Source organism: Carcharodon carcharias, assembly GCF_017639515.1.
Source record: "Carcharodon carcharias isolate sCarCar2 chromosome 36 unlocalized genomic scaffold, sCarCar2.pri SUPER_36_unloc_1, whole genome shotgun sequence".
Classification (NCBI taxonomy): domain Eukaryota; kingdom Metazoa; phylum Chordata; class Chondrichthyes; order Lamniformes; family Lamnidae; genus Carcharodon; species Carcharodon carcharias.
The window spans coordinates 1,073,923-1,096,929 of record NW_024470726.1 but is presented as its reverse complement, the minus strand read 5'-3'; the positions used below and the strand labels follow the sequence as shown (position 1 = coordinate 1,096,929).

The 23,007-nt window shown below is 47.4% G+C and overlaps 2 protein-coding genes across 9 annotated transcripts in view; one reads left to right on the top strand and one right to left on the bottom strand.

The window, feature by feature from the left end:
• The window catches only part of LOC121274339 (myosin-13-like), a 56,570-nt gene extending 35,477 nt beyond the window's left edge, over positions 1 to 21,093 (bottom strand). Inside the window, exon 1 of the mRNA XM_041181585.1 lies at positions 20,977 to 21,093. The gene's annotated coding sequence lies outside the window, so the exon portion shown is untranslated. The remainder of the gene's footprint in view (positions 1 to 20,976) is intronic.
• LOC121274337 (tropomyosin alpha-3 chain) overlaps positions 10,572 to 23,007 on the top strand; it is a 48,560-nt gene continuing 36,124 nt past the window's right edge. For 5 of the 8 annotated variants that reach the window (XM_041181579.1, XM_041181580.1, XM_041181577.1 and 2 more), the window contains exon 1: positions 21,154 to 21,282. In XM_041181579.1, the coding sequence (XP_041037513.1) occupies positions 21,154 to 21,282 (129 nt within the window). Of the gene's footprint in view, positions 10,701 to 13,069; positions 13,196 to 21,153; positions 21,283 to 23,007 lie in introns of those variants that run through there. The other 3 variants (XM_041181584.1, XM_041181582.1, XM_041181583.1) reach the window with 1 other exon arrangement.

The window sequence follows — 23,007 nt, the reverse complement described above, 5'->3', positions numbered from 1 at the left end:
AAAAATTTGCAGAGCAATGGGGAAAGTGTGTGAGAGGGTACTAACTGGATAGCTCTTTCAAAGAGCAGGAACAGGCACAATGGGCCGAATGGTCTCCTTTTGTGCTGTATGATGCTGGTCATCAGAAATTTTAAATTCTCAATGAAGGCTAAGGAAGTATCGTTTTGAGGAGGAGGAATATTTGAGGTGATGTGCATTGAAGTGTTGCAGGAACCCATGTGCTGTCGGCCACAGAAGGTAGGAAGAGAGTGAATTTCACTCACTGGTGGTACAGGCATTGAGGTCAGGGAACTACTTGACCTAATCGTTCTCTAGTTTCCTCTCCAGGGTTTTCCAAAGTAGCCCACGGACTCTGGGCCTCACTGGTCTCATCAACCGCATCGCTCAGGATCGTTGATCACCGCTCCCCTTTTGCTCCAGACCACCCCCACCCACCACTTCTTGCTCCGGAGCCGAGAGATCATCGGGCTTGTTTGCTCACTCTGCCTGACTCTGTTTGATATGTTTGATATTGGGTTGTTTTTTTGAAAAAGCAACTATATATCAGACATATTCCTCCAGCGTCTGGCTTATTCGACCAGACATGGATCATTACCTGCAAGGCTGTGATAAATTTGTTTATGGAGGCGAGTGTGTCTAAGCGTCTAAGTCAGGGATGGGGGAAACCCACAGCATCCTGGGCCAGATCCGACATGTTGCTCAATTCCACCCGGCCCACAGCAGGATTTCTAAAAATATTGACTTCAAAATAGCATTTACCATCATTGTTACGAACTTGCTTTGGATAAAAGTGTCAGCTAAATTACTGTAATCATATTTAACAATATTATATTCAAATTCAGCACTCGCGTTAAAACAGCGGGTGAGTTGAACATTTCTGTATTCTCTCTAAAAAAAAATGAAAGGATTTTTATGTGTGTGTGGCCCATGACTGATTTTCTGTGTGTGTGAATGGCCCGTGATAAGAAAAATGCTCCCCACCCCTTAAGTCTATCACACTCCAGATGTCACACTTAGTCACAAGACACAAAACAGTCTTAAAAACAAATATGAGGGAAGAGGAAGAAATACATTTATTTTTTTGCAGCTGCCAATCCTCAGATTGCTCCCCCAATTGACCAGAGGTCATGCTTAGTAGCAATTGCCATCTAGGTGATCGTTCCGTGTGTTCATTTACAGCAATTAACCTCTAGCTGACCCATACATGTGCTAATTTACTGCAATTACCCTCTAGCTGGCCTCTTAAGTGTGCTCGGTTATAATAATTAGCCATGTGGCTTATAAGGGACAGATCACGTTCCTTACCACTGAATCTTAGTGGCAGAATATGTTGTGTGTTACATTGATAAAACCATGAGCAATGTGAACAGGAGATGTGTTAATAAGTGAAATGATTGATTAATGAAGGTACAATTGCCCGGCTGGCTGCCTTTTCTTCATATTTTATAATTTTTCTTATTTTGTAATTTATAAGCTGGAAGTATCAATGCAAGAAGTGACACCAGGAGATATTTGTCCCAAGAAAACAACTCCAGCCATACTTCTGTACTTGCTAACAGTGTTATGTTTTCTACAATATCCAAAACTGAGCGGTTTTGACAGAGTAAATAAGAAGAAGCTGTTTCCATTGGCAGGAGGATCGATAACCAGAGGAACACAAATTGAAGATATTCGGCAAAAGAAGCAGAGGGGGAGATGAGGAGTGTTTTTTTTTTTACACAGCGAGTTGTTGTGATCTGGAAGGCGCTGCCTGAAAGGGCGGTGGAATCAGATCCAATAGTAAGTATTTATCCAATTTCTCTTTTGATAGTTAACGGGAAAGATTTTGCCCAGCTATGAGTGAAGAGGAGGAGCCGGGTGGGACTAATTAGATTGCTCCTTCAGAGTTGGCACTGGCATGATGGGCCAAATGGCAGCTTTCCATTCTGTATAATAGGAATAAACCGACATTGATTCAACGAAGGAAAAGCAACCAGATTTTAACAACGGGAGAAGAAATTTTATGGGTGCCACTTTTTAATCCTGTATAGGAAATTCAGGAGTTAAGTTTAAGCTTATGTCTGTCTGTCTCTTACTCTGTTCCCAGCCTCTTTCTGCCCCTTTTTATTCCTCTCTCCCTCTATCTATTGTTGTCTTTTCCTGTTTATGTTTGCATCTCCCCGTTCTCTCTGTCTCTTTTAGTTCCTGATCTATTTCTCTCTCTTCTTGCCTTTGTCACTATCTTTCTGCCTATTCATGTATGCCTCTCTCTATATACAAAAACAGGACACCCTGCTACAACCCATGTGTTGCTTTGCCCGAGTGCCAGCGACCAAGTTCTGATGTGATACAGTCACAATCACCTGCCTGTGCAGTGATACCACCATTGAAACAGCCTTTTATGGAGCTCTGAGCCCTGTAAATAGCCCTCTCTTTTGTTTCCTCTAATCCCTTGTTGTAATCCAGAAAATGCATGACCTTAACATCAGGGAACATAGGCCACAGAATTTGACCATAAACTGAGCTCTACCAGCCAGCAGTAGATTGATGCTGCTTTTTTTAGATAGCAATTTAATTTTCTGATTGTTTTTTCCCCTTTTCCCAGCATGCTGTCACCCCACCTGCCCCCAATCCCTCTGGAAGTCCAGGCATTTTTTTAGGGACAGTTCCGTGGTGCTAGGCACTTTAATCCAAGGATCCATTCTTCACATGTCAGCCAAGACAGCAAATGTTGCCAGGTTATTCATCTTTGGGGGCATCAGTCCAATTCTTTTTCATTTGGTGCTTATTGGAGTGAGGGATGTTCCTGTCAGGAATGGAACAATTTCTGTTACAAACTCCAGTGTCAGCATCAAACACTCCCAGGGCAGGTGCAGTGTAGGGTTACATACAGAGTAAAGCTCCCTCTACATTGTCTCCATCAAACATTCCCAGAACAAATATAGCATGGGGTCAGATGCAGATTAAAGCTCCCTCTACACGTTCCCCATCAAACACTCCCAGGGCAGGTACAGCACGGGGTTAGATACAGAGTAAAGCTCCCTCTACACGGTCCCCATCAAACACTCCCAGGACAGGTACAGCAGGGGGTTAGATACAGAGTAAAGCTCCCTCTACACTGTCTCCATCAAACACTCCCGGAACAAATATAGCATGGGGTCAGATGCAGATTAAAGTTCCCTCTACACGGTCCCCATCAAACACTCCCAGGACAGGTACAGCACGGGGTTAGATACAGAGTAAAGCTCCCTCTACACTGTCCCCATCAAACAGTCCCAGGACAGGTACAGCACGGGGTTAGATACAGAGTAAAGCGCCCTCTACACTGTCCCCATCAAACAGTCCCAGGACAGGTACAGCACGGGGTTAGATACAGAGTAAAGCTCTCTCTACACTGTCCCCATCAAACACTCCCAGGACAGGTACAGCACGGGGTTAGATACAGAGTAAAACTCCCTCTACACTGTCCCCATCAAACACTCCCACGACAGGTACAGCACGGGGTTAGGTACAGAGTAAAGCTCCCTCTACACGGTCCCCATCAAATTCTCCCAGGACAGGTACAGCACAGGGTTAGATACAGAGTAAAGCTCCCTCTACACCGTCCCCATCAAACACTCCCAGGACAGGTACAGCACGGGGTTAGATACAGAGTAAAGCTCCCTCTACACGGTCCCCATCAAATTCTCCCAGGACAGGTACAGCACGGGGTTAGATACAGAGTAAAGCTCCCTCTACACTGTCCCCATCAAACACTCCCAGGACAGGTACAGCACGGGGTTAGATACAGAGTAAAGCTCCCTCTACACTGACCCCATCAAACACTCCAGGAACGGGTACAGCACAGGTTCAGATGCAGAGTAAAGCTCCCTCACAGTAGAAGACACTAATAGCGTTCCAAAAATGCTAAATAATCAAGGGGAAAAAGGGGGATGGGGAGAAAATAAATACAATAACTATCATTAGAGAAAAAGCACCAGGGAAACTAATGGGGCTAAAGGCCGATCAGTCCTCTGAACCTGATGGGTAGCATCCTAGGATATTAAAGGAAGTAGCTACAAGATAGTGGATACACTGGTAGTAATCTTCCAAGAATTCTTACATTCTGGAAAAGTCCCAGAGGATTGGAAAACTGCCAATGTAACAACCTTATTCAAAAAGGGAGGGAGACAAAAAACAGGTAACTATAGGCCAGTTAGCTTAACATCTGTCATTGGGAAAATGTTAGACTCTATTATAAAGGATGTAATAGCAGAGCATTTAGAAATACATAATCTAATCAAGTAGAATCAGCATGGCTTCATGAAGCAGAAATCACGCCTGACAAGTTTATTAGAATTGAGGAGGTAACAAGCAGGGTAGATAAAGGGGAACCAGTAGATGTAATATATTTGGATTTCCAAAAGACATTTTATTAGGTACCACATGTAAGGCTACTTAATAAGATAAGAGCCCATGGTGTTGGGGGTAGTATATTAGCATGGATAGAGGATTGGCTAACTAATAGCAGACAGAGAATTAGGATAAGGGAGGCATATTCAGGATGGCAACCTGTAACTAGTGGAGTGCCACAGGGATCAGTGCTGGGGCCACAATTATTTATAATGTATATAAATGACTTGGATGAGGGAAGTGAATGTACTATCGCCAAGTTTGCGGATGACACAAAAATAGGTGGGAAGGCGCGTGGTGAGGATGACATAAAGAGTCTATAGAGGGGTTTAGACAGGTTCTGTGAATGGTCAAAAACTTGGCAGATGGAATATAATGTGGGAAAATGTGAGGTTATGCACTTTGGCAGGAAGAATAGAGGAGCTGAATATTATTTAAATGCAGAAAGACTGCAGAAAGCTGTAGCACAGGGGGATTCGGGGGTCCTCATGCATGAATCCCAAAAAGCTAGCATACAAGCTCAGCAGATAACAGGGAAGGCACATGGAATGTTGGCCTTTATTTCAAAGGGAATGGAGTATAAAAATAGAGAAAAGCAAAATACTACAGGTGCTGCAAATCTGAAACAAAAACAAAAAACTCAGCAGGTCTGACAGCATCTGCAGAGAGGAATACAGCTAATGTTTTGAGTCCGTATGACTCTTCATCAGAACTAAAGAAATATAGAAATGAGGTTAAATATAAGCTGGTGGAGGGGGTGGGACAGGTGTGGCTGGATAGAGGGCCAGTGATAGGTGGAGGCAAAGAAGAGACTGCCAAAGATGTCATAGACAAAAGGACAAAGGGGTGTTGACGGTGATGATATTATCTAACGAATGTGCTAATGGTGACATTAAGGGTAGAAAGCAGGACAAACAAGTGGCAGATAGCCTTATTGGGAGTGGGGTGGGGTGGGGTGGGGGGAAGGGATCGAAATGGGCTAAAAGGTGGAGATAAAACGATAGATTTAAAAATAGGTGGGGAAAGAAAAATATATGTAAAATATATAAATTATTGGAAAAGGGGGGATCAGAAAGGGGGTGGGGATGGAGGAGAGAGTTCATGATCTGAAGCTGTTGAACTCAATGTTAAGTCCGGAAGGCTGTAAAGTGCCTAGTCGGAAGATGAGGTGCTGTTTGCGTTGAGCTTCACTGGAACAATGCAGCAGGCCAAGGACAGACATGTGGGCATGAGAGCAGGGTGGAGTGTTAAAATGGTAAGCGACAGGGAGGTCTGGGTCATGCTTGCGGACAGACCGAAGGTGTTCTGCAAAGCAGTCACCCAGTCTGCATTTGGTCTCTCCAATGTAGAGGAGACCGCATTGGGAGCAGTGAATGCAGTAGACTAAATTGAGGGAAGTGCAAGTGAAATGCTGCTTCACTTGAAAGGAGTGTTTGGGCCCTTGGACAATGAGGAGGGGGGAAGTAAAGGGGCAGGTGTAACACCTTCTGCGGTTGCATAGGAAGGTGCCGTGGGAGGGGGTTGAGGTGTAGGGGGTGATGGAGGAGTGGACCAGGGTGTCCCGGAGAGAACAATCCCTGCGGAATGCCGCCGGAGGGGGGGTGATGGGAAGATGTGTTTGGTGGTGGCATCATGCAGGAGTTGGCGGAAATGGCGGAGGATGATCCTTTGAATGTGGAGGCTGGTGGGGTGATAATTGAGATGTTTCTGGAAGGGAGAGGAAAGAGTGAGGGCAGATGAGCGGGAGATGGGCCTGACATGGTTGAGGGCCCTGTCAACCACAGTGGGTGGAAAACCTTGGTTAAGGAAGAAGGAGGACATGTCAGAGGAACTGTTTTGGAAAGTGGCATCATCAGAACAGATGCGACGGAGGCAAAGGAACTGAGAGAATGGGATGGAGTCCTTACAGGAAGCAGGGTATGATAAAAATAGAGAAGTCTTGCTAAAACTATACAATGCCCTAGTTAGACCACACCTAGAATACTGTGAACAGTTTTGGTTCCCTTATCTAAGGAAAGATATACTGGCATTGGAGGCAGTCCAGAGAAGGTTCACTAGGTTGATCCCGGGTATGGAGGGATTTTCTTATGAGGAGAGGTTGAGTAGGTTGGGCCTGTGCTCATTGGAGTTGAGAAAAATGAGAGGCGTCTTTATTGAAAAATATAAGATTCTTAGGGGGCTTGACAGGGTAGATGCTGAGAGGTTGTTTCCCCTTGTGGGAGAGTCTAGGACCAGCGGGCATAATCTCAGAGTAAGGAGTCACCCATTTAAGACAGAGATTAGGAGGAATTTCTTCTTTCAGAGGTAGTGAATCTGTGGAATCCTTTACTGCAGAAGCTGGGTGTTTAAGTATATTCAAGACAGACTTAGACAGATTGTTAATCAGTGAGGGCATCAAGGGTTATGGGGAAAAAGCAGGAAAGTGGATTTGAGGATTATCAGATCAGCCATGATCTCATTGAATGGGAGAACAGACTCGATGGGTCGAATGGCCTACTTCTGCTCCTACGTCTTATGGTCCCTACACTGTCCCCATCAAACACTCCCAGGACAGGTACAGCATGGGGTTAGATACAGAGTAAAGCTCCCTCTACACTGTCCATATCAAACACTCCCAGGACAGGTACAGCATGGGGTTAGAAACAGAGTAAAGCTCCCTCTACACTCTCCCCATCAAACACTCCCAGGACAGGTACAGCACGGGGTTGGATACAGAGTAAAGCTCCCTCTACACTGTCCCCATCAAACACTCCCAGGACAGGTACAGCATGGGGTTAGATACAGAGTAAAGCTCCCTCTACACTGTCCCCATCAAATTCTCCCAGGACAGGTACAGCACGGGCTTAGATACAGAGTAAAGCTCCCTCTACACGGTCCCCATCAAACACTCCCAGGACAGGTACAGCATGGGATTAGATACAGAGTAAAGCTCCCTCTACACTGTCCCCATCAAACACTCCCAGGACAGGTACAGCATGGGGTTAGATACAGAGTAAAGCTTTCTCTATGTTGATTATTCTTTGTCCGGCCCTGAATAATGATCGAAGGAAATCTTTCCCTCCTTAGCCCAGAGGAGCGGAGTCTAATTGTGGCTCTCCTCCTGCCACTGAGATCTGTATTTCCGGAAAGATCAGGAATTGGACCCAGGACCTTCTGTTATTGATACGTTTACAATCACACAGGGACAGTCACACTGTCTTACAGGATCAAGCATGACTGAGGGATTCTGATGACAGCAGGTTCCAGGAGGGGGTCACCTTTACCTGTGGCTTCACTGGGTAAGCGCACTACCCAGGTCAACACTGAGACACAGAGACCAGGTAAAGTCTGAACTGATCACGACCACAGCCAGTGTAGTTTGACCTTGCTGTGACTTAGTGGGTAGCGCTCTGAACTTTTGAATCAGAAGGTTGTGGATTTGAAACCCACTTCACAGACCAGCACAAATATCTGGGCCAACACTCCCGATGCAGGACAGAGGGAGTACTGCACTGTCAGATAAGAAGCTAAACTGAGGTGGATGTGAAGCATCCCATGGCATTACCTTTAAGAGGAGCAAGTGGAGTTCTCTGCAACGTCCTGGGGCCAATATTTAACCCTCAGCCAACGTTGCTTAAAGTTAGTCTTTATTTCAATGTATTTGAGGGACCTTGCTGTGCGCAAATTGCTTGCTGCATTTCTTACATTACAACCGGAAAGTGGAGTGGAGGCCGCAATCAGATCAGCATGAGCTTATTGAACGGCGGAGCAGGCTCAAGGGGCTGAATGGCCTACTCCTGTTCCTGATTCGCATGTTCGTATGCATGCCCAGACCTGGGCTGCCTATCATTGCTGGACAGCTTCCATGTGGATGTTCAGGGATAATGCCCAGCTGTGATGCCCTCCAGAGTCAAAGAGCCAGGGTGCACTCGAAGTTCGCAGGACAAGAATAGACATTAGGTGTACTGCAAGGCAGTTGGCACCCATGCTTTTAAAAGCAAGGACTCTCAGTGGCCTTGGGGACATCGTCACGATCTAATTGTGTGTGTGGTCCTCTACGTCTAGTGACAGCTGTTGTTAAATTCCTCCTGGAGCTTTATTTTTGTCTGAATGAGGTAACCTGACAGGAATAGACCCACCTTAACACATCGTAAGCCTCCAGGCGCATGGATTAGACAGGGATACAATGGGTGAAGTCTGGAGCAGAACAACGTCCGTTCAAAGTAGCTCTAAAAATAAAACAGCTGTGATAAAAATTCCAGTCAACAGCTTTATTCTGTAAAAGCTAAAAGGGACTTTTCAATTTTCAGAAAAATTTGTTCAGGGGATGGGGATATCGCTGGCAAGGCTGGCATTTGTTGCCCATTCCTAACTGTGCTTCAGAAGGTTGGGCCATTGCGGTCCAGATGGTGTAGGTACACGCACGGCGCTGTTAGGGAGGGAGTTCCAGGATTTTGGCCCAGCGACAGTGAAGGAACGGCCGATGTCTTTCCAAGCGGGGCTGGTGTGTGACTTGCAGGTGATGGTGTTCCCGTCCGTCTGCTGCCCCTTATCCCGCTAAGTGGTAGAGGTAGCGGATTTTGGAAGATGCTGTCAAAGGAGCCTTGGCAAGTTGCTGCAGTTGAAATCTGCTCCCACCTCAAACAGCAAAGAAATAATTGACCAGACCATCTGTTTTAGTGCTGTCAGATGGGGATGTATATTGGCCAGGGCACTGCAGCCTAGCAGCAGGGGGAGATCATTCAGTGCTTTGAGTCTGCCCCACCATTCAAGTAGGGCATGGCTCACCTGTACCTCGGTTTCACCTTGACTCCATATCCTTTGCCTAACAAAAATCTGTCAATCTCAGTTTTGAAATTTTCAATTGACTCCCCCACCCACCCTCCACACCCCACCCAGCCTCAACAACTTTTTGCAGGAGAGCGTTCCAGATTTCCAATACCCTTTATGTGAATAAGTGCTTCCCGACAGCATCCCAGAACGGCCTGGCTCCAATTTTAAGGTTCTGCCCCCTTGTTCCCAACAGAGTTTGTTTCCACCTGCTCCATCAATTCCTTTAAGCATCCTAAACTCTTCGATTCGATCAACGGAGCGAACTCCCAAATAGTATCCCATCAGATCTCTTACCTCCACCTGAGGGCAGACTCTTATCCAAAAGCCGGCATCTTCGACAGTGCAGCACTCCCTTAGTACTGTACAGGGAATGTCAGCCTGGATTATAATGCTGAGCCCTCTGAAGTGAGACTAGAACCGACAACCTTCTGAGTCCAAGAGTGCTGAGCTACAGCTGACTGCTGAGCTCAACTAGGGTGGTAGATGGGGCATCACAGTTTGCCTCACTGGCCTGGGTTAGGGTCAGTAACATTGACCATGGCTCTTGCTCCTGATTGCTCTCCAGTGACCCCACCCTTACATTGAACGAACGCACGAACATCAGGATGGTGCTGCCTGCAGCCTCCAAGCCCTTGGCACTCATCATCTGCTTCAGAGGGGTAGTGTAGGAACCCTGGATACTGGGAAGCCACACACCAGTAGAAGGGACTCGATAGATTAGAGGTGGAGAAGATATTTTCACTTACACAGCAAGTCCAAAACTAGAGGATGTCAAACTGGACAGTCATTAAAAAATCCAATAGGAAATTCAGAGAGTGGTGAGAAGTGGCCCCACAGGTGAGCAACAGAGATGCATTTAAGGGGGAAGCTGGATAAATACATCAAATAGAACGGGACAGAAGGTAGTGCTGATTATGTGAGATGAAGTTGTTGAAAGAAGGCTTGTGTGGAGGTTAAACACCATGGACCAGTTGGGCTGTATGGCCCGTTTCTGTGCTGTAAATTTTAAGTTAGTCTATGTAGAGTCAGCTGGAGAAAAAAAAAGGATAAGTGAGGGGGGCAGCTGCCCACTCTTTTAATAGAAACCAGTTGTCTGCTGGACTCAAATACAGAGAACAGCATGATCACTTGGCAACCAGCCAGCCAATCATTGTCTCAACCTTGACAGTGTCCAACGGGCTGCCTAAAATAGTCTTCAGGTTGGGTTTCGGAGACGAGGGGAGATATCATCTGGCGTGGGAGAGAACAGAGGGGCCACTTTGGAACTGGGCATCTCTCCCTCAGGCGCTCTCAGTGCCTCTGAAGCTGAACCACCGACAAGTGTGAAGTTGGCGGGGGGGGCGGTCCCTGAGCTGTTGCCTTTTGTTTCTTCTTCATCGTGAGGTGTGAACTAAAAATACAAAATGGAGGCCATCAAGAAGAAGATGCAGATGTTGAAACTGGACAAGGAGAACGCGCTTGACAGAGCAGAGCAGGCTGAAGCAGATAAAAAGGCAGCGGAGGAGAGAAGCAAGCAGGTGAGGAGAGGAGTTGGTTTTAAACAAAATCCCTTCGCTTCCATCCTCACGGTTTGAGGGAGGGGAAGCACACCAGGCAGTGTGTTAACCATCCATGTGGGCTGGGAGGGTCCCATGTTCCTCCAGCAGGGAATCGGTAACAAGGTTATGTTAGTGGGGGGCGGGGGGGTTGTGGGGGGAGACAAAGTCAGACCAACACTTGACTGCTATTCTGTCACCCCCGACTGGGTAGCGCGTGCTTTTGGATGTTGAGGAGTGAGTGAGCGCCGGGCTGGACTGCTGTTTGACCGCAAGCCAACCCCCGCTACCCTCGAGATCACGAGCCTGCACAATGACCCAAGGCACGTCGGTGCAGAAATGGCCCCTTGGGTGAGGCACCAAGAGGCGCCCATGGAGCATAGACCCTGGCTGGAGCCCATGCTTCAACCGAGGAGCTATTCACAGTGCAGGCCAGAAAAATGGTAAGCTAGTCAACTGCGCAGGGCATCACAGCAGAGTGCCAACAGAGTCACACTAGTATGCATTTTGAGCGTGAAACACTGAATGGTGGTCAGGTGAGAGAACATTGGCTGTCTAATGCCTCCTTAGCTTACAGGTGCTGAAAACAATTGTAACATCTCTATTAAGATCGACGAATGCTGTACGAATTTGGGTGGAAATTGGTATGTACTAGGCTGAATGGCCACATTCGGCAGTGAACTCACCCTCCAAGCAATTGGAGAGGGTGGAGAAGAGATTTACTAGAATTAGGGATAAGGAACTTCAGATATGTGGAAATACTTAAAAGAACTGAGTTTGTTCTCCTTAGAGTGGAGAAGGTTAATGGCAGTTTTAACAGCTCTGTTCAAAGTTTAGAGGGGTTTTGAAAGAGGAAATAAAGGTAAAATGTTTCCACTGTCAGGAGGGTCAATAAAGAGAGGACATGGATTTAAGAGATTTGGCAAAAGAACCTGAGGGAGAGATGAGGAGAATGTTTCTTTTGCAGCAAGTTGAAATAATCTGGACTGCACTGTCTGAAAGTGTTGTGAGGGGATTCAATAGTACCTCACACTGTTCACCCTTCACTGTAACGTTCTCCAATACATCAAGATTACTCATTGCAATATTCACTGATTTCTTCAAAACTTTCACTTGACTCTCCAATGGATTCCCACCCCTATCACTGTTACACATTATGATATATTCAACAAACCACACTGTAACACTCTGATATACCCCACACCCCTCACTGTAACACTCTGATATACCCCACACACCTCACTGTAACACTCTGATATATCCTACACCCCTCACTGTAACACTCTGATATACCCCACACCCCTCACTGTAACACTTTGATATACCCCACACCCCTCACTGTAACACTCTGATATACCCCACACCCCTCACTGTAACACTCTGATATACCCCACACCCCTCACTGTAACACTCTGATATACCCCACACCCCTCACTGTAACACTCTGATATACCCCACACCCCTCACTGTAACACTCTGATATACCCCACACCCCTCACTGTAACACTCTGATATACCCCACACCCCTCACTGTAACACTCTGATATATCCTACAACCCTCACTGTAACACTCTCTGATATATCCTACAGCCCTCACTGAAACACTGATATATCCTACAGCCCTCACTGAAACACTCTGATATACCATACAGCCCTCACTGTAACACTCTGATATACCATACAGCCCTCACTGTAACACTCTGATATATCCTACAGCCCTCACTGTAACAGTCTGATATATCCAAAGCCCTCACTGTAACACTCTGATATAACCCACATCCCTCACTGTAATACTCTGATATATCCTACAGCCCTCACTCTAACATTCTGATATACCCCACACCCCTCACTGTAACTCTGATATATCCAACACTCCTCACTGTAACACTGATATATCCACCACACCCCCCCCCACCAACCGTAACACTATTATAGACTACAGCCCTCACTGTAATGCCCTGATATACCCCACACCCCTCACTGTAACGCCCTGATATACCCCACACCCCTCACTGTAACACTCCGATATACCTCAAACACCTCACTCTAACACTCCGATATACCTCACATCCCTCCCTGTAATACTGCTATATACCTCACACCCCTCACTCTAACGCTCCAATATATCCCACACCCCTCACTCTGATACTCCGACATACGTCACACCCAACACTGTAACTCTTTGGTACACCCTGCATCATTTGCACTGAAATGTAATATTCATCGTAAACGTCTAGATATAGCTTCAGTTCATTTTCTTTAACTCCATCCTTACCATTTTATTCTCTTAATAATCTGTTTTCCTTTAATCTCTCTGTTTGTTTCTTTCTCCCTCGCTCCTTCTCTGACAGTTGGAGGATGAGTTGGCGGCCATGCAGAAGAGGCTCAAGGGGACAGAGGATGAACTGGACAAGTATTCGGAGGCCCTGAAAGATGCTCAGGAGAAACTGGAACTGGCTGAGAAGAAAGCCGCTGACGTGAGTGAGAATGTTCAAAATGTTACTTGAGAAAGAAGATCAGTCATGATGGTACTGAAAGGCCTACTCCTGCTCCTAATGTTCCTCCCTTACTGATGTCTTCCTCCCCCCGAAATCTTGCTGTTTCTACTCGCCAGTCAAGGTGGTAGCTGGACTCCACCTCTCTTGAGCTGGCCCTCATCTGAAGCCAAGATCATGCCCCGAAATTGGAAGGTGGAACCTGCAGGCACTTCTACGACCACCCTATCAGGTTACAAGTGGGTGTACCAGCTGACCTGTCTCTGCTTGCCCTAGCTATAGATGGCAGCCGTGGATCAGTAGGTGGTGCTCTTGCCTCTGAGTTAGAAGGTAGTGAATTCCAGTCCCACTCCAGAGATTTGAGCACATGGGTTGGGATTTTCCAGCTGTGGGCTGGATGGAAAATTTGACGGACCAGCCAAAGGTCCGTTAACTTCGGGCGAGGATTTCTGGTTCCGCGGCGGGCGTGGATCAGAAAATCCTGGCCATAATTCGGGATAACACAGAACGGATGGGGAGTGCCAAATCCGTATCTGCACATCTCCGGCGGTCGTAAAACCTCCCACAGCACTTCGAAGGAGTGCAGATTGAGTTCCCTCCAGTGCCCCGGCCAATATTTATTCCTCGGCCAATGTCACACATAAAAATAAATGATCTGGCCGATTTCACATTGTGTTTGTGGGCCTTGCTGTGCACAATTTGGCTGCAGGGTTTCCAATGGTGACTACATTTCATAACAAGAGGTATTTCATTAGCTGTAAAGCACTTCGGGACCTTCTGAGGTCAGGAAAGGTGCAAACCCTTTCCTTTTTGACTTTAACAGCTCAAATTGATAAAAAAAAACCTTGGCATCCAAGGGGAAACCCTAGTGAAAATGCCAGGGAGGGGGGGGGACAGGGGAAGGGACTGCCATCTCCTGGTTCAGAGACCGACCCAAGGCCAGTTGGGTTTCCAAATTACGTCTCCTAGTTTGAGAGTCCAACCCAACTGCTTCTCAGGTTGGCTGCAAGTCCATTCATTCCAACTGCTCCGAGCTGTAATTCCTCAAAACAACAAGTCATCCCCACAGAGACACAGGGAAAGGGCAGGGTAATGGGGATTACAGTAGAGGGAGCACTCCACTCCAGCAGCAACAGCACTACGGACACAATACTGTGCTGTCCGTTCCATGATTCTAAGAGCAAGAAGGCAGCACAAATTCTGGAATCCAGACACAGTTCATCTTATTCTGTTGGCCTGATACTGGACCTGGCTTCTCCACATATCATTTAAGGGAGGCCCTGGGGACAGCAGTGAAGGAGGAACATAGGCACAGGAGCCGGCCATTCAGCCCTTTGAGCACGTTCCACCGCAATTCAATTAGATCTTGGTTTCAGCAAGGCGGTGGCATAGTAGTAATGTCACCCAGAGGCCGAGGCTAATGCTCTCTGGCAAGACGGGTTCAAATCCCACCACGGCAGCTGGTGGAATTTAAATTCAATGAATAAAAATCTGGAATATAAAGCTAGTCTCAGTAATGGTGACCATGACAACTATTGTAAAAACGCATCTGGTTGACTAATGTTCCTTAGGGAAGGGAAGTCTGCTGCCCTTACCCGGTGCGGTCCAGGTGTGACTCCAGATCCACAGCAAAGTGGTTGACTCTTAACAGCCCTTGAAATGGCGAGCAACGCCACTCAATTCAAGGGCCATCAGGGATGGACAGCAAATTCTGGCCTTCTCAACTGGGCAAACTATGCCGTGGATCAGGAGAGGTACCACGTAGGACAAGCAAAACCACCAGAATATCAAATGTGTTCATCGCTGCTCATTCCCCTTGGATCCAATATAAGATCAGAAGTGCATTTTAGCTTTCTGTACGCTATTCTGAGCAGCCGCTGGCACCGTTACCAGGGCACAGAAAGGATGTGATTCCTCAGTGGTTTCTTTTCTTTCCAAAACGATCTGGCACCAGCCACTCAGGGGGCCACCCCCCATCCCGAGCAGGCAGTAAATGACTGCATTGGTGACCAGAGAAGTTTAACAATGAACACTCCGCATTCCAAACATATTCCTGTCTCCAGATTCTCTGACACTTAGGCTCTGGAAATGCCTGAAGGTTGAAATCACTGATTTGAAATGGTCATCACTGTTGGGGGGGGGGTGGTGTGTGTGTGTATGTGAGAGAAACCCTTCAATCTCCTCGCTGAAGATGCCAACCCGCACTGCACAACCATTCCACAGGGAGGCGAGACAGCGCTACAAAGTTAGAATTATCTGAGAATCACGGCTTCTCCAATCGCATGCTACTTCTCCATAAATTAGGGGTCTCCAAGCTATAGCTTCCCCTGCCCAGGTCCAGCGATTAGAATGCACAGCACAGAATCAGATGATGTGGCCTAGCTGGTCTTTGCTGCTCGACAAGAGCCTCTTCCCTCCAACTCTTCATATCTCACCGGTATAACCTCCAATTCCTTTCTCCCTCTTGTGTTTATCCAGTTTCCCCTAAATTGCATCTGTGCTATTCAACCTCATGAGGCAACGTGCTCCACATTCACAGGGTAAAGAAGTTTCTCCCAAATTCCTGATTGGATTTATTACTGACCATCATATCAATGCAGCCCTCCCCCACTCCCTTTTAGTGGAAACTTGCCTGTCGTTGGGCCAAAATCCTGGAAGTCCCTACCTAACACCACACGGACTGCAACGGTTCAAGAAGGCGGCTCACCACCACCTTCTCAAGGGGCAATTAGGGATGGGCAATAAATGCTGGTCTAATCAGTGACACCCGCATCCCACTTTCTCTACACCTACCCCATCAAACCCTTTCACACACTGATACATTCTTAATCCGGTCACACCTCAGAGTCTTCTTTGTCCGATAGGGAAGAGGCCCAGCTTGTTCAGTCCTTCCTGATAGTCATAACCTCTCATTTCTGCAAATAGTATTTTTTTGCACCTACGCCAACTGCCTCGGTATCCAGTTCATAACAGGGAGACCAAATCGGTGCACGGTAACTCCAGGGTTCGACTGACATTCGAGGCCTGTTATAACAGATTATCGGCCCTCGAAATGCATTTGTGTTTGTCTTGTACTTGCAGTTTAAATTGAGCCTGGGGACTTGCAAAGCGTTTGCTCTTAGCACTGTCGCTTTATTGATGGATACATCTGAAATCAGAACCCCAAGGTCTGTTGGTATCAATAAATCAAAAAAAAAACTTGAATTTATAGAGCCTATCTCAGGGCCTTCATGACATTGCAAAGCCTTTTACAACACTGGGAGTTCTTTTGAAGTGTAGTTGTTTGGGACATTATGTTACACTGTGTTTTTCACAAAATAAATATAGATATGGAAGGCCAGTTGGCTTAACTCCATTCATTCCACCAAACATACATCAATGTCCCTCACTGAATCATCTGTTTGGTTTTTGAATGATTCCAGGATGCTTGTCACTCCTTGTGAACTGAGACTCCCCGAAACCTGTCCTAAATTTGGCCTTAATGAGCCATTTTTGGATTTAAAAGGTCTCAACATCAAAAGTTGATCTGTCCTTTCACCCTTCAGATGCTGGTGGACTTGCGTTTCCCAGTTACTACGTGGATTCGACAATAGAAGGGGTTTTTTCATTTCGGATTCCTCAACCTTTGGAGATTTGCCCCTCAGGTTCCCTACCACTGTGTTGTGTGAAGGGGCGGGGTGGTGAAAGGACTTTGGGAGAGAAGGTTTGTCTCACTGCATTAGGAGGTATTTGCTCAATTCCCTATGCATTCGGGCGTTCTCGTCTCACATTCCTGATATTTGAAGGTTTTTAATCTGTGACACCAAGGAGTTTGGACGTTATTCCATCAAATTTCCTGACACTGGTAATCATTCCTTTCTAAGCAGAGTATGACAAACTTTTAAGAAAATTTCTGTCACATTGGTCAACAATGAAAAGACTTCACGCACTGGTCAACTTTCAAGACAATTTCTCTCAAAGTGACTAACGTGGAGATTTCTCTCAGTGACCAACATGTGGAGGGTTTCATTTTCTCAGACAGGCCAACATGTGGATGGCTTGTTTCTCTCAAAGTGACCAACACGTGGAGGGTTTATTTCTCAGAGTGGCCGACGCGTGGAGGGTATATTTCTCTCAGCAGACCAAGACATGGAGTAGATATTCTTCAGACTGACCAACACGTGAAGATTTCTCTCAGACCAGCCAATACTTGGAGGAGATTTCTCCGAGTGGCCAACATGTGGAGGAGATTTCTCTAAAACTGGCCAAAATGTGGAGATTTCTCTCAGACTGGCCGACATGTGGAGGAGATTCCTCTCAGACTGGCCGACACCTGTAGGAGATTCCTCTCAGACTGGCCAATAAGGGGAGGAGATTCCTCTCAGACTGGCCGACACGTGGAGGAGATTCCTCTCAGATTGGCCGACACGTGGAGGAGATTCCTCTCAGATTGGCCAACACGTGGAGGAGATTCCTCTCAGATTGGCCAATAAGGGGAGGAGATTCCTCTCAGATTGGCCAATAAGGGGAGATTTCCCTCGGCGTGACCGACATGCGGAGGGTTTATTTCTTTAAGATAAAAGCAAAAAACTGCGGATGCTGGAAATCCAAAACAAAACAAAAATACCTGGAAAAACTCAGCAGGTCTGGCAGCATCTGCGGAAAGGAACACAGTTAATGTTTTGGGTCCAAATGACCCTTCAACAGAACTAAGTAAAAATAGAAGAGAGGTGAAATATAAGCTGGTTTAAGGGGGATGTGACAAGTAGAGCTGGATAGAGGTGGAGATAACCAAAGGATGTCATAGACAAAAGGACAAAGAGGTGTTGAAGATGGTGATATTATCTAAGGAATGTGCTAATTAAGGGTAGAAAGCAGGACGAGCAAGGTACAGATAGTCCTAGTGGGGGTGGGGTGAAGGAATCAAAAAAGGCTAAAAGGTAGAGATAAAACAATGGATGGAAATACATTTAAAAATAATGGAAATAGGTGGGAAAAGTCTATATAAATTATTGCAAAAAAAAAGGAGGGGGGAATCGGAAAGGGGGTGGGGATAGAGGAGAGAGTTCATGATATAAAATTGTTGAACTTAATATTCAGTCCGGAAGGCTGTAAAGTGCCTAGTCGGAAGATGAGATGCCGTTCCTCCAGTTTGCGTTGAGCTTCACTAGAACAATGCAGCAAGCCAAGGACGGACATGTGGGCAAGAGAGCAGGGTGGAGTGTTGAAATGGCAAGCGACAGGGAGGTCTGGGCAATGCATGCGGACAGACCAAAGGTGTTCTGCAAAGCGGTCACCCAGTCTGCGTTTGGTCTCTCCAATGTAGAGGAAACCGCATTGGGAGTAACAAATGCAGTAGACTAAGTTGAGAGAAGTGCAAGTGAAATTCTGCTTCACTTGAAAGGAGTGTTTGGGCCCTTGGATGGTGAGGAGAGGGGAAGTAAAGGGGCAGGTGTTGCACCTTCTGCGTGGGAAGGTGCCATGGGAGGGGTTTGAGGTGTAGGGGGTGATGGAGGAGTGGACCAGGGTGTCCCAGAGGGAACGATCCCTGCAGAATGCCGCCGGAGGGGGAGTGAAGGGAAGATGTCTTTGGTGGTGGCATCATGCTGCAGTTGGCGGAAATGATGGAGGATGATCCTTTGAATGCGGAGGCTGGTGGGGTGATAAGTGAGGACAAGGGGGACCCTATCGTGTTTCTGGGAGGGAGAGGAAGGTGTGAGGGCGGTTGCGCGGGAGATGGCCGGACACGGTCGAGGGCCCTGTCAACCACCGTGGGTTGAAAACCTCAGTTAATGAAGAAGGAGGACATGTCAGAAGAATTGTGTTTGAAAGTGGCATCATCAGAACAGATGCGGCGGAGGCGAAGGAACTGAGAGAATGGGATGGAGTCCTTACAGGAAGCGGGGTGTGAGGAGCTGTAGTCAAGGTAGCTGTGAGAGTCAGTAGGCTTGTAATGGATATTGGTGGACAGTCTATCACCAGAAATTGAGACAGAGAGATCAAGGAAGTGTCAGAGATGGACCATGTGAAAATGATGGAGGAGTGGAAATTGGAAGCAAAATTAATAAATTTTTCCAGGTCCAGACGAGAGCATGAAGCAGCACCGAAGTAATCTCTGATGTACCGGAGAAAGAGTTGTGAGAGGAGGCCGGAGTAGGACTGGATGTATATATCCACCAGGATGGTCTGATGGCTCTCTGCTTCTTCCTCGAACAGAGGCACGAATAATCCCCATCCACCACTACTCTCCTCCGTCTGGCTGAACTTGTTCTCACATTGAACAATTTCTCCTTAAACTCCTCTCACTTCCTCCAAATAAAAGGTGTGGCTATGGGTACCCTCATGGGCTCCAGCTATGCCTGTCTCTTTATGCGTCATGTGGAACATTCCTTGTTCCAGTCTTACTCCGGCCCCCTCCCACAACTCTTTCTTCGGTACATCGATGATTACTTCAGTTGATAATTACCAGCATGATGCTACCACCAAACACATCTTCCCTTCACCCCCCCCCAGCGGCGTTCCGCAGGGATCGTTCCCTCCAGGACACCTTGGTCCACTCCTCCATCACCCCCTACACCTCAACCCCCTCACACGGCACCTTCCCATGCAACTGCAGAAGATGCAACACCTGCCACTTTACTTTACCCCTCTTCATCGTCCAAGGGCCCAAATATTCCTTTAAAGTGAAGCAGCATTTCACTTGCACTGCCCTCAATTTAGTCTACTGCATTTGCTGCTCCCAATGCAGTCTCCTCTACATTGGAGAGACCAAACGCAGACTGGGTGACCGCTTTGCGGAACGCCTTCAGTCTGTCTGCAAGCATGACCCAGACCTCCCTGTCGCTTGCCATTTCAACACCCCACCCTGCTCTCAAGCTCACATGTCCGTCCCTGGCCTGCTGCACTGTTCCAGTGAAGCTCAACGCAAACTGGAGGAACAGCACCTCATCTTCCGACTAGGCACTTTACAGCTTTCTGGACTGAACATTGAGTTCAACAACGTTAGGTCGTGAACTCTCTCCTCCATCCCCACCCCCTTTCCGATCCACCCCCCCCACCCAATTTTTTTCCAATAACTTATGTAGATTTTTCTTTTCCCACCTATTTCCATTATTTTTAAATGTATTTCCATCCATTGTTTTATCTGTACCTTTTAGCCTACTTCGATCCCTTCCCTTCACCCCACCCCCACTAGGGCTATCTGTAACCCTTTTGGAGTTAAACAGTTAAACTAAATTAACAAGCTAAGGGACAAAATAAGCACAGCCCCTAAGTCAGGTCAGCTGTAAAACTAAGGACAAATATTAAAGGAAACTTACGATAGGGCTTTCTGTACCTTGCTCGTCCTGTTTTCTACTCTTTATCACATTCCTTTAGATAATATCACCACCTATAACACCTCTTTGTCCTTTTGTCTGTGACATCTTTTGGTTATCTCCACCTATCACTGGCCCTATATCCAGCTTTACCTGTCCCACCTCCCTTAAACCAGCTTATATTTCACCTCTCTTCTATTTTTACTTAGTTCTGATGAAGAGTCATACGGACTCGAAACGTCAACTGTGCAGATGCTGCCAGACCTGCTGAGTTTTTTTCCAGGTATTTCCGTCTTTTGTTTTTGTTTCGGTTTATTTTTCTTCCCCTCTGAAAAGCGGTTGGCGCCACTCCCTTTGGAACGCGCATGCGCGCTCTGAGCTTCGGCCTCGTGGGGATGTTTCCCTCCCTCCCTCCCTCGGCGCGTGTGCGCACGCGCGCTCCCTTCTCCCCTCAGCGCGCGTGCTCACCTGACGTACGAGCCGCCGGCAGAGCGCGGTTCCGTCACTTCCTGGAGACGCGCCGCGCCTTCCCCCTTCCCCTCCGGCCGTTGTTGGGTGTCTCTGACAGGAATCCGTGTCGGAAACAGCTCCTCCTCCTCTCCCACCCCACCGGCGGCTTTATTTCCAACTGCTCCGGTTCCCGGGATGGCCGGGACTTGCCTCGAAGCGGTGAAGCGGAAGATTAAAGTGCTGCAGCAGCAGGCGGACGACGCCGAGGAGCGAGCGGAGCGGCTGCAGCGGGAGGTGGTGGCCGAGCGCAAGGCCCGGGAGCATGTGAGTGATTGCTGCGGGGAAAGGGGAACTGGGAAAGGCGAACCGTTAATCCCAAAACCGGACTGTCAACAGGAACCTTCCTGTCATTGGAAAGCAGGGAGGGCGTGTGCGGGGAATGACCGGTTTGTTTGGAGGGGTAGCGCCTGCGTGACAGCCGGCCGTGCCGTGTTTGCGCCTGCGTATTGTGCGTGTGTGCGCGCAGCAGCGCAACATTCACCCCCTCACCCCCACCTCTTTCCGTGGGGTTGGGTGTATTCAATGCAACACCTTCATTTCCTGGATGTGGGTGGGTGCGTTCAATGCAACACCTTCATTTCCTCTGTAGGGGTGGGTGTGTTCAATGCAACACCTTCATTTCCTGGATGGGGGTGGGTGCGTTCAATGCAACACCTTCATTTCCTCTGGGGGTGGGGGTGTGCAATGCAACATCTTCATTTCCTCTGGGGGTGGGGGTGTGCAATGCAACACCTTCATTTCCTCTGGGGTGTGGGCGTGCAATGTAACATCTTCATTTCCTCTGGGGGTGGGGGTGTGCAATGCAACATCTTCATTTCCTCTGGGGGTGGGGGTGGGGGTGGGGGTGTGCAATGCAACACCTTCATTTCCTCTGGGGGTGTGGGTGTGCAATGTAACATCCCTCTCTCTGTGGGGCTGGGGGTGTGCAATGTAACATCCCCATCCCCCTCCCCCTCAGTGAGGGTGGGGATGTGCAATGCAACAGCCCCATCCCCCTCTCCTCTGTGGGGGGGGGTATGTGGCTTAAACCCTAGATTAGTTCTTGGACCGTAATGGAAAAGGTTGGTTGTGCTAGGTAGGCGAGATTTAGAAGGAATGTATTTTGTAGAAAAGGTAATAAATATTCCATATGCTTGCTCACAATTGGTTGTTTAAGCCCAGGCTATTAATTTAAATAAGGTAAGAAAAGTTGGCATTTAAGTGAAAACGGAAGAGAATTGATAGGGAATAAAACTCATTGCCTTAACCTAGTGACACCACGAAACAGCGTCACCTGCCACTTTATCTGAAAGCCTTTCAAGCTGCTGGAGTCAGGAGGTATGGCCTGCTTATCAGTGATACCATCATTTGTGGTCATTACTCGCCTTTCCTTGCAGTAAACAGATTTAAAAGAAAAATAGACTTGTGCATCTGCCCTTGATGTTGGTAAGTCAGAGTCCATTCTGTTAGCGCGAATGGGCAAAGCTCGCGGGAAATAAGTGTGACAGCTGCACAGTAGCAGGGGCTTATATGCAGGACATTTTAAGGCACGCCAGATTATCTGCCCTCGGCAATGCTCCATGAGCTGCTTCGTATGGAGGGACTATTCAATAAAATGTGACGGGGGGAAATATTGCAGGAAGAATTACATTCGGCCCAGCACAGAAACAGGCCATTCGGCCCCTCTGCTCTGTACAGGTATTTCTGCATTAAATGAGCCTCCTCCTGCCCCCTCTTCACCTCCCCCCATCAACATATCCTACTATCCCTTTCTCCCTCGTATGTTTAACCAGCTTCCAGTGGGATGGTAGCATTGTGGTTATGTTATTGGACTATTGATCCAGCGACCTGGACTGATAGTCCAAAGATATGAGTTCAGATCCCACCATGGCAGTTGGGAAATTTAAATTCAATTAATAAATAATCTGGAATGAAAAGCTAGTCTCATAAATAATCATGAAACTGCCAGATTGTCATTTAAAACCCCATCTGGGTCACTAATGTCCTTTA